Source organism: Glycine soja, chromosome 18 (assembly GCF_004193775.1).
Source record: "Glycine soja cultivar W05 chromosome 18, ASM419377v2, whole genome shotgun sequence".
Classification (NCBI taxonomy): domain Eukaryota; kingdom Viridiplantae; phylum Streptophyta; class Magnoliopsida; order Fabales; family Fabaceae; genus Glycine; species Glycine soja.
The window spans coordinates 13,522,613-13,534,709 of NC_041019.1; the positions used below are offsets into that span (position 1 = coordinate 13,522,613).

At 39.1% G+C, this 12,097-nt stretch overlaps 1 protein-coding gene across 1 annotated transcript; it reads right to left on the minus strand.

Moving 5' to 3' along the window:
• Positions 1 to 11,562: 11,562 nt before the first annotated feature.
• On the minus strand, positions 11,563 to 11,880 carry LOC114396963. The gene has a single exon (XM_028359118.1). The coding sequence runs from the start codon at positions 11,878 to 11,880 to the stop codon at positions 11,563 to 11,565; it is 318 nt and encodes a 105-aa protein (XP_028214919.1).
• Positions 11,881 to 12,097: the final 217 nt, after the last annotated feature.

The window sequence follows — 12,097 nt, forward strand, 5'->3', positions numbered from 1 at the left end:
AATCTTGAATCTTGATTCTTGTTTGTAGGCTTTCTTCTTGAGTCTTGAATTCTTCTTGATTCTTGAACTCTTGACTTGTTCTTGATTCACTTGAGATGTTCTTTGATTCACTTGAGTTGTTCTTTGACCTTTTGAGCTTTTTGTTCATCACTTTTGTCATCATCTTTTGTTGTCATCATTGTTATCATCAAAACACCTTTGAATCATTATTGATTCATCATGAAGCTTTGCTTCCACAGAAAGAACCATGAAAATTGGAAGATTCAGATCAGGGTAGTGATGCGATTCCAAGGGGTTTGGGAGTTCATAGAAGAAGGTTATATACCAGTGGGGGAGAGAGCAACAGATGAACAAAAGGTTGTTGACAGAGAAAAGGAAAAGAAAGATTGCAAGACACTTTTCATTTTGCACCAAAGTGTAGATGCTGCTAACTTTGAAAAGATATCAATGGCTCAAACCTCCAAAGAAGCATGGGACATTCTGCAAAAATCTCATGATGGAGCCACAAAAACCAAGAAGATCAAGCTGCAAACTCTGAGGAGACAATATGAACTACTACAAATGGAAAAGAATGAATCAATTGCTGAGTACATCACAAAAATGCAAACAGTGGTGAATTCAATGAAGGGCTATGGAGAAAAGATAACTGTGCAATCAATTGTAGAGAAGGTGCTTAGAACCATGCCACCCAAGTTCGACCATATTGTGGTAGCCATCGAGGAATCCAAAAATCTTGAAGAGCTTAGCCTAGAGGAATTGCAAGGATCTTTGGAATATCATGAACAGTGAATGAATGAAAGGATAAATGAGAAGAAAAGTGAACAAGCCTTGAAAGCACGGTCTAATCCAAAGAAGCATGGTGATAGATGGAAGAAAGAGAAAACTGAAGGGAAGGGCAATAAATGGAGGGGAAATCAGAATAATGATAAGGACCACAAGAAAGAAGGGGGATCCAATTCCCAAAACTCTTCAAATAGAAAGAAGTTCGACAAAATAAGTATTCAATGCTTTTTTCGTAACCTACCCTTCGGCGGGAGGGTGATGCGAGGGCTCACGGGTGCGTTTTCCAAGAAAGGAAAATGCGCGGAGTCGCCACCAATGTTTATTCGAGGAAAACGTTGGAAAAACCGGAAAAGACGTGGTCTATGAACTTTAAGTGTGAAAGGTTCGGGAGTTTTATTTACGCACGGGAAAGGTATTAGCACCCCACGCGTCCGTCACAAGGGACGGCAGCCTTCAATCAAGTGTGCAAATATGACTTCAATTTGTTTTATTTTCCCTTTTACGTTTTTTATGTCTTTTTATGCCTTTTGTATTTTTTATCTTTTTGTGGTCGACAAGGGTGTTTCCCTTGCTCCTACATATTCCTCAATTGTGATAAGGAAATCAGACCTAAGTAGTTCTTTCAAAAGGGGCGAATCAAGTGATTCTTTTTACTCGGAAGGGGGTCATTTAAGGCGTTGGACCTTAAAATGATCCATTTTACTTGGTGAGATAGCTAAGGCGTTGGACCTCTAACCATCTCACGAGGTCGACAAAAGCGGGGCTTTTGCTCCTACTTATCCTCCATCGAAGAGGAAATCAGACCTACGTAGTTCTTCCCAAAGGCAGTGAAGTGATGTGTTGATCTTACGCTTTTGAACGGTCCATGTTAACCGATAAAAGCAAAGAGGATCGTTTAAGGCGTTGGACCTTAAAACGGTTTTCAGTGATTTTTGCGGACGAAGCTTGATTTTGTGAGTTGATTTTAGCCTTAGTTTCACTTTAGTTAATAGTCAATTCAATTAAGAAAGAAAAATCTCAAAGAAAAAATGTCCGATTGATTTTTTTGTTTATTTTCCTAAAAGATATTTTTTTGATTATTATATTATTATTTTGCTTCTTTTTTTGGTTTTAAATGTGGTTACGGCATGATCGAACGGTCGGATTTCATTTTAACAGAAATTAAAAGATGTTACAATTCAAATGATCGGTGGAAATTTATTTTATTTTTTGATTAGGCGAGAAAATGACTTAAATAAATGACTAAAGCATGTCAAAAGGGGGTACGGAAAGTAAATGAAATGAAAATAAAAGCACGCGAAACAAGTGGGGACCACTAAGGGTACATAGGATGAATTGAAAAGTTCGATTTCAGGAACTTACCGGTTGAAGACCGAAGAACGATGAAGAACGAACGAAGAACGATGAAGAACGGTGGAAAATCTTCGCGAAATCACCCATAGAAACGTCTCGAAAGCGTTACGGAAGCTCCTCGGCTTGGATTTTCTTCACGAAAACAATTTTTCTCACTAATTTTAAGTGATTCTCAGATACTAGGAGGGTTGAACATTTTTGTTCTTCCCTCCTCCCCCTATTTATAGGGAAAAGAGGGAGAAGCATGCCACCCAGCTCGCCCAGGCGAGCTAGGTTGCTTCCTCCAGAAGGCACTGCCTTCTGGTGGAACTTCCTGGAAGGCCCAAGTGGGTCTGGTTTCTATTTGCACCCCCTTGTTTACTAAATACGCCCCCTGCCTTTTTTGCTGATTCTTTTTCCGTAACATTACGGAACTTTACGAATTACGTAACGATACTTGTTTCCTTTCCGTAATGTCACGAAACCTTACAGATTACATAATCATCCCTTTTTTGGCTTCTGGAATGTTACGGAACTTCACGGATTGTGCAACAATGCTTCCTTTTGACTTTCGGCATGTCACGAAACTTCACGGATTGTGCAACAATGCTTTCTTTTGACTTTCGGCATGTCACGAAACTTCACGGATTTCCTAACGATGGGTGCCAAGTACCTCGAAGCGGTCAAGCAAAGGTTGCATGCCATCAAACAATGGTCCCTGAACGAAATTAGGGTATGACAGCTTTAACTGTCAAAAGTTTGGGCACTTTGCTGATGAGTGTTACAGCAAACCCAATAACAAAAGAGAACCTAAAGGCGATGATGCAAAATTGGCTCAGGAAGAAGATGATGACACTGAACAGGTACTACTAATGGTAACTACTCAAATTGAAGGGGCAAGTGATAATTGTTGGTACCTAGACACATGTTGCTTAACTCATATGACAGGAAGAAGAAAGTGGTTTCTCAACCTTGATTAATCTGTGAAGAGCCAAGTCAAATTTGCTGATGATAGAACTTCGAGTGCTGAAGGAATTGGGAAGGTCCTTATCAAAACAAAGGATAGAGGTCAGTCTTGCATCACTGATGTACTCTTTGTACCAGGTATGAAAAGTAATCTCCTCAGCTTAGGTCAATTACAAGAAAAGGGCTTTATGACTAAGCTTGAAAACAAGATGTTGAGAGTGTTTGACAGAAATCACAAGCTCATTTTGAAGTCCCCTCTTTCAAAAAACAGAACATTTAAAATTGAGATTGATGTGATAAAACAAAAGTGTTTTGCCACTACAGTAAACAATGAAGAGTGGTTATGGCATTACAGATTTGGCCATTTAAATTTTAGGGATCCGATTCAGCTAAACTCAAGAGAAATGGTGTTGGGTTTGCCTCAGATCAAGCCTCCTAGTGAAGTATGTGATGGTTGTTTATAGTGTAAGCAATCAAGAAGCACTTTCAAACAAAATGTACCAATCAGGGCAATGGAGAAACTTGAAGTGATTTACTCTGATGTGTGTTGCCTTATGCAGACTGAATCTCTTGGTTGAAACAAATACTTCATATCTTTTATTGATGAATTGACCAGGAAAGTATGGGTTTATCTAATACGAAGGAAGAGTGATGTCTTTGAAGTCTTTGAGAAGTTCAAAAATATGGCAGAAAAGAAAAGTGGCTCATTGATCAAAATATTGAGAACAGATGGTGGTGGTGAATATGTTTCTGCAGAATTTTAAGAATTTTGTGATCAGGAAGGCATAATTCATGAAGTGACTCCTCCCTACACACCTCAACACAATGGAGCTGCAGAAAGAAAAAATAGAACCATAATGAATATGGTAAGGAGCATGTTGAAAGGCAAGAGTCTGCCCAAGTACTTGTGGGGAGAGGCAGTGTCTACAGCTGTCTTCATCTTGAATAAGAGCCCTTCAAAGAGATTGGAAGGAATAACACCTGAATAGGAATATCCTAGATCAGTTAAGAAGGAAGCTAGATGATAAAGGTGAACAAATGATCTTACTCGAATATCACTCAACTGGAGGCTATAAGTTGTTTGATCCGAAGAGTAAGCAGATAATAATCAGTAGGGATGTGGTATTTGATGAATCTAGAAGCTGGGACTGGGAGCAGAATACTGAAATGAAGGGACCTTCAATAATGATAAGGTCAGAAGAGGAAGAAACAAGTGAAGGGAATGAAAAAACCACTCAAAGAGAAGTGAGACCCCAGAGAAATGCACCCAAACCAACTAGATTTCAAGGTTTTGAGATGTTGTCTGATGCTGATGTAAGTGCAGATGGAAATCTTGTACATTTTGCTCTATTTTCTAAAGCAAAACCAATAAACTTTGAAGATGCTATGACTGATCAGAGGTGGGTTGAAGCTATGATAGAAGAGCTTAAATCTATTGAGAAAAATCAAGTGTGGGAGCTGGTATCTCAACCAAAATTGAAGAAGCCCATTGATGTGAAATGGATCTATAAGATTAAGACAAATCCAGAAGGCAAGGTGGTCAAGTATAAAGCTAGACTTGTGGCTAGAGGATTTTTACAGAAAGCTGGGATTGACTACAGAGATGTGTTTGCACCAGTTGCTAGAATTGAGACTATTAGAACAGTAGTGGTAATTGCTAGCCTAAAGAATTGGACAATGCACCAACAAGATGTGAAGTGTGCTTTCTTAAATGGTCCCCTTGATGAAGAGGTCTATGTGACTCAGCCACCTGAATTCTCTATAGCTGGCCAAGAGTCAAAGGTTCTCAGATTGAGAAAAGCTCTTTATGGACTTAAGCAAGCCCCAAGAGCTTGGAATAAGAAAATTGATGGTTTTATGATGAAGATCGGCTTTGATAAGTGTAGTTGTGAGTTTGGAGTCTATGTAAGATCCAAATCAGTAGGTAATATCATTATTGTATGCCTCTATGTGGATGATTTGTTGATCATTGGTGGTAATGAAAGTGAAATAGCAAAACTGAAAAAGGAATTGATGAGTGAGTTTGAAATGACTGATATGGGGGTCCTATCCTACTTCCTTGGACTTGAATTCAAGAAGATTGACAGTGGTATTTTGATGCACCAGAGCAAGTATGCAACAGAAATATTGAAGAGATTCAACATGGTTAAATGTAATTCGGCTGCAACACCAACTGAGGCAGGTCTTGTACTTGAAAGGGAGGGCAAGGAAGACAAAGTCGATGAAATTGAGTTCAAACAAATTGTTGGTTCTCTCAGGTACTTGTGTTATTCAAGACCTTATTTGGAATTTGTTGTTGGACTGGTAAGTAGATATACGAAAAGACCCAGAATCCGTCATCTCCTAGCTGTTAAGAGGATTCTAAGGTTCATCAAAGGGACCGTTAATACTAGAATTCTATTTCCAAATAAAGACAACAGCAAAAGGGAGGAATCTTTTGTTTATGGGAAAGGGAAAAATCAAAACAATTCTCAGACTGTATCGTTTTGAATTCTTTGACAAGGGAGAATGGAGACACAAAAGAATTCAGGCGGTTAGTCCTTTGTTCTTTTGGAAAAGGGAGAAGAGAGACACAAAAATAATTCAGGAGATTAGTCCTTGGCGAATTCTTTTTTGCAAAGGGAGAAGAGAATTAGAAAGATGAATAGCACACTTTTGTTTTTTGTGAAAGAACAAAGTTTGGAAACCAGAAAACTCAGAAAGCTTTTGGCAAAGGAAGAAGAAGAAGAAGTTCAAGAAGATGTTCAAAGAGATTCAAAGGTTGTAAAAGAATATATGAAAAAGTTGTGTAAAAGTTCTTAAAATGCAAGTCAAAGTCTTGCTTTTATAAACTCTTCATGTTTGGTCAAGAAAACCATTAGAAGAGTTATAACCTTTTAAAAAAACTGAAAACCATTGGAAGAGTTATATCTTTTGATTTTTATTCAAAACTTGTCACTGGTAATTGATTACCAAAACCATGTAATCGATTACATAAAGCTTTTTATGAAAGGATATGACTTTTCACAATTGATTTTGAATTTCAACGTTCAGATACACTGGTAATCGATTACCAATATCTTGTAATCGATTACACCATTTTGAAATCAATTGGAACATTGCAAATTCAATTGAAAGCTTTTGAAATCAAACTTTGCCACTGGTAATCGATTACAGGAAACTGGTAATCGATTACCAGAGAGTAAAAACTCTGATAACTTAGAAAATTTTGAGAAAACTCTTTTGAAAAAACAAAATTGTGCTATGTTTGTTTTTTGAAAAAACTTTTCAATACTTCCCTTGTGAAGTCTTCTTGATTTCTTCTCTTGAATCTTGAATTCGTCTTTTCTTGAATCTTGAAATCAAACTTCACTTGATTCTTGAATCTTCTTGATTTCTTCTTGTTGACTTAATCTTGAAATCATTCTTTGGGCTTTTTGTCATCATCTTTGTCATTATCAAAACTACTTGAATCAATTTGATTCATCATCATGAAGCTTGCTTCTACACCATGAACTACTGCGTTTAGCGGATGGCTGGCTAAGCCAGAGAATTGGCTTAGCGAGCGGCTCAAAATTAGCACTTCCACAAACTTGCTTATTTTACCTAAAATTGAAATGGAAAAGTTATTAAATACACAAAAGTGGGATACTAAATACTTATTATCTATATTTAACAAAAAGTACTCACAATTCTACAAAAAGAACTGTAAATGGAAGGAGTCAAATACAATTTACACAGCTTTTTTACACAAAAGTTAGTCGTATTAACCGACTAACAAACTCCCCCAAATTTACAATTTTGCTTCTCCTCAAGCAAATAAAGAACAACCCACTGGTCCCCAAGTGACAAAACATGCAGTGATTATGTACAAAGGTGTGTAACTCCTAAGATATTAGTTGCATGATAACAAATGAAACAAAAATGCCTTTATCAATTACTTTTCACAAGGCATGCAGTATTTTAGAGAAAAGAGCATGTTAGCAAGCAACACAACTAAATAAAGCTAGGCAGGAGACAGATTTCAAGGAAAGATGCTTAACCAAAATCTCACGGCTTCTGTTTCACTCAAGCACAAGTGTTTAAGCTTTTTATCAATAACAACTAGCAAGAGGTCCAATCTTTGAACTTCATCTCATGTCATAAAGTCAGAAATGCACAAATTGAATCAGAAGGACTTTTATTGGCTTGTAATGAGGCTGGGCTACAAAAAATATTGGTTTTTCTAGGATTCAAAGGCTTAAATTCTAAGAGAGCACAAATCCTGGACTTAACCAATTAGTCTTTTTAATATACGTAGCTTACTCATTAGCCTTTCACTTGACTTGTTCTAACAACACACACTTATTTGAACTCTTTTATTCTTTTAAACATTAACCATTTAACATACTCCCCCAAATTTGGGGTGAAATTGTGCTAAACCGACGAGCTCTCTTAAAACTTAAGCAAGGTAAATAAGAATTACAACTCAAGGCTCACGGTTCAATACAAATACAGTTTAGCTCAAAGATGGGTGCTAGTTGTTCTCTCAACAATTAAGTTCACACTCTCACCGGTTTATGATCAAGCTTTTCTTTCACAATCAACCTGTCTACTGACTAACATTTCTAACTATGAGCCTACTTTCTTGTTCTTTCTCATCTAACATACACACTTGCTCAACTCATGATAAAACACAATCTTCATTTCAATCATGCATTCATTTCACAATCAATTCACCACACCAATAATTCCACAAAAAGATCAAGTGTTTGCACTGCATACTTAGAGAATCAAGTTAAGTTGTTAAGTATGCTTCAAAATATGAATACTAATTATCGATGGAAAGACAAATATATAATTATAAATATAAACCATAATCACCAAAAACAATGTACTAAAATTATAATAATTATAATAATTCCCAAAAAGGAAAAATCAGGAATTTAGAATTCCTGGAACTGGTCCTGTGTGCCCTGTGTGTCCTGGTCCAGCATATCGTCCTCATCTGTCAGATGTAAAACTGGGATAGCTGGAGGAGTGGATGACAGTCTCAGGATTGGCATGGTAGGGTCTTCTGGCATCTCCATGATGGGTGTAGGAGGATCTGCTTGTCTCTCCCATACTGGTGTAGGAGGATCCGCTACCTGTTGAGCAAAAGATAGGTCTATCCCTAGTAAGAGTGGACCTTCCGGGGTCTGTGATGTCCTCTCAGGAGTAGCAGCCTCCTGCCTCAACTCTGACTCACCTGTTTCAACAGTCTCTTGTATAAGTGGCACAATTGGCTTAGGAAGAACAACCTCATCAGGTCTCATCTCTACTTCTGCACCAGAAAAATCAAAAGCTCCAGGGATGGTAGCCACAGAAGACGCATCCTGTACCTGTTGAAGTACTTGAGCACTAGGGCCTTCACCATCTCTCACAGCAGAAGGTAAGGTTCCAGGCTAGGATACCTTCTCAATGAACTACTTTACTGATAGAATGGACCCTGGAGGAGCTACCACCTGCAGGCTCTGTAGTAATAAAATCTGCCCCTGATGAATACTCTAAAGCATGGCTTCAAAGCGCTGAGAGTCCTGGGCAGTTGGTGCAAGGGTGGCAGAAGTGGGCTGATCTGGTGGTGCGGAAGTAGTAGGAATATCTGCTGGTCGAGCCCTTACCTTCCTAGCCCCTCTGAAGTTAACTGTCATATCATCCATATTCCAACAGTTCTTATTAATGTAGGCCAAGTTAATGGTCAGGCTCAGGCTCTCATAGGTTAGACTGTCATAGGTAACTCCTCTAGCTCTGCATAGAGCAGTGATCAAGGCTAGGAATCCTAGCCTAGAGGAGTTACTCTGGGCAATGGTAGAAATCTGACCCGAGATTAGGGATTCAATATTCATGTCTATGCCTGTGACTAAGCCGTACACCAACCTGGCTCTGCCCATATTAAGATCAGAGGTGTGGGAAGTGGGAGTCAGGTTGTTGTAGGAGAAGACACTCCATGTCTATGCAAGAGTGGTGAGATCTTTCCTTGGAAGCTTCCAAGGATGGCCCTCTGCATTCAGAACAAAACCCCTACCAGGGATGCAGAGACGAAAAGCAAACTCTTGAGGATCAATCCTCATCCTTGTGAATCTGGAATAGGTAGGCAGTGTCTCACCCTCCTCGAAAACTACTAGGGTCTCTAAGAAGGTATTCAGGCTGTTAGCATCAATCTTGATTAAATGCCCTCTTACCCTCCCTTGATTAGGGCTCTGGTCTTCTAGGTTGTATAAGTTAGCATAGAACTCCTTCACCATAGCTACATCTATGCTTCCATCTTGGAGATTGGCGAGACATTTGTGTAAGTTACGCCTCTCCATCTCTGCCTTAAACTCGCCAAATTCGGTATGATAGATCTTAACATTCCTTTCTGGAAGGATCCTTCCTGGTATCATACTGAGCTTGAGGCTTGGTAGCGGTGCTTTTCCTTTTCCTGGATGCCATCTATAAAAAGAACCCAAAATTTACATTAGACCAAAATTTATTCAAGTTCAAAAACAGAAAATAAAAGCTGAAATTACTATGTGCGCTTAGCGGGATACTACTCGCTTAGCGTGCCCTTAGAAGTATAACACTACGGCTTAGCTCGATAGGGGCACACTTAGCCAATTATGATAGAAAATTTGTTTCTGCATAATTGGCTTAGCGAGGTAGGCACTCGCTTAGCCAAGAGTAGGTTATTTCACACAGTGGCTTAGCGCAACAGGGTCACGCTTAGCTGAATCAAGGCCGCACTGAATAGTGCTTAGCCCACAATAGTGGCACTTAGCGCACCCAAAACTTTACAAAATTTTTCTAACTTAAGTGGCTTAGCGCATCAGATGCGCTTAGCCCAATGATTGCCGCAACAAATTGTGCTTAGCTCAAATATCCTTGGCTTAGCGCACAACAATGGATTAGAAAATGCTCTAAGTTACTTGGGCTTAGTGAGACAACACTCGCTTAGCCTCAAGTTTTGTCTCTTGCAAGGCTCTGGTGGCTTAGCGCGCACAGTTGTCGCTTAGCCATGTTCATACCAGATGATGAACATTCATCTTAAAAAGATGAACTCGCTTAGTGCATCAATTCTGGCTTAACGAGTTCATCTTGGAAAACATACATTCAAACACTTTTGATGAACTCGCTTAGCGTAGCAGACGCGCTTAGCGAGTTTGTCACGTTTTCTAGAAAAAATGCAGAAAACGAACTTCGTTTTCTTCTCTTTTTAGGCCTCTAAAAGGCACTTATCAAACATGCAAAACTATCACATTTACATACACAGTACAAGCCCTTACAAAGTCTTGATTTTTACCTAATCTACTTAAAGTCTAACCTAAAGAAAATCAAAGTCTCTAACCTAAGGTTTTCTATCCTAAGGTTCAACAAAAGCAAACACAGAGGTAAAGTTAAGGAGCTTACCTGATTCAGAGATGTTTGTTGATGATCGAAAAAGAATTGCGCTAAAGGATGCTTGAAAATGCAAGAAAGATTTTGTAGGTAGAGAGATAGAGCAGGACGAAGTTACAGATTTTTGGTAAACTTACACTCACTTTAGCCAAAACCAACATGTTTACTTAGCAAGCTGGCACGCTAAGCGAATGTGTGAGACGTTTGGTTTCTCAACACGCTCTTCGCTTAGTGGGCCTTCTCGCTAAGCCCATACCCAAATTTTGAAATTCAATTTTTTTTTTTGGGTTGGGCTTAACGCACAGTGTAGCGCTCAGCGAGGTGTGCAGATGAAAATTCCTGCAACTTTCGCTTAGCCGGGCTCAGGGTCGGCTCAGCAAATGAAATGCGTCCTATAGAACAGGGGTCTTTGGCTTAGCGAGTTGATACTCGCTTAGCCAAATACATGTCGCAAACATATTGGGCTTAGCCCAACTCAAATCGAACTGAATTGGGTTTAGCTTAATGATGGTCCACTTAGCGCACTCAGTCAGCTATAGATGTAGGGGTTGAATCGCTCAGTGCGGCCTATGGCTCGCTTAGCGCATGACAACAAGGCGCTCAGCCAGAGCACTTTAGCTTAGTGAGAGGACTATTTTTCAGAAAAAAATTTATAAGTTAAACTCAATCCTCCTTCAATAAAAACCTATATATCTATTATTCAAACAAGCTGATATACCCCTGCCTAATGATTATGAAGTAAGTTCTAACTTTTACCATGCAAGAAAAACAAAAGAACATAATTAAAACTGGGTTGCCTCCCAGGAAGCGCTTCTTTAATGTCATTAGTTTGACGCTTTTACCTCAATGGATGATATCCCCTTTGTCCGTTAACTTTAGGACCTCCTTACCACCTTCCATCACTTGCAAGCAAACATTTTGATCTGACATAGGCTTGTCTTCTTCAAATAGATCAAAATTGATCTTCAAATCTTCAAAACCCATTTCCAATGTCTTTCTTCCCATGTCAACTACACAACTTGCAGTTAACATAAAGGGCCATCCCAGAATGATGGGAACCTCATGGTCTTCCTCCACGTCCATGACCACGAAGTCAGCTGGAAAGACCATTTACTTAACTCTTATCAGAACGTCTTCAATTACCCTGTAAGGCCTTGTGATGAATCGATCAGTAAGCTGTAAAGTCATTCTGGTGGACATGATTTCCAACTCTCCTAATCTTCTACACATGGAGAGTGGCATTAAGTTGATACTGGCTCCCAGGTCAATGAGAGCCTTTTCCACTGTGACTTCACCTATTGAACAAGGAATAGTCACACTTCCAGGGTCCTTGTGTTTTGGTGGAAGGATCTTCTGTATCATAACACTACAGTTGCCTTCCACAACGATATTCTCCTGGTGAATGTATTTGTGCTTCCTTGTCAACATATCTTTCAAAAACTATGAGTAGAGTGGCATCTACTGCAAAGCTTCTCCAAAAGGCATAGTTATTTCCAGTTTCCTGAAAATGTCTAGGAATCTCGCCAGATGGCGGTCCTTATCTTTCTTGGACGGTACCATGGGATATGGCACTTCCGTACCGTTATTTTTAACTTTTTCTTTTTCTTCTTTTTCTTTTTCTTTTCTGTCGCAACCTACCCTTTAG

Excerpts from the sequence above, each read along its gene's own strand:
- LOC114396963 (XM_028359118.1), bottom strand. The coding sequence starts at position 11,880 with ATGTTGACAAGGAAGCACAAATACATTCACCAGGAGAATATCGTTGTG.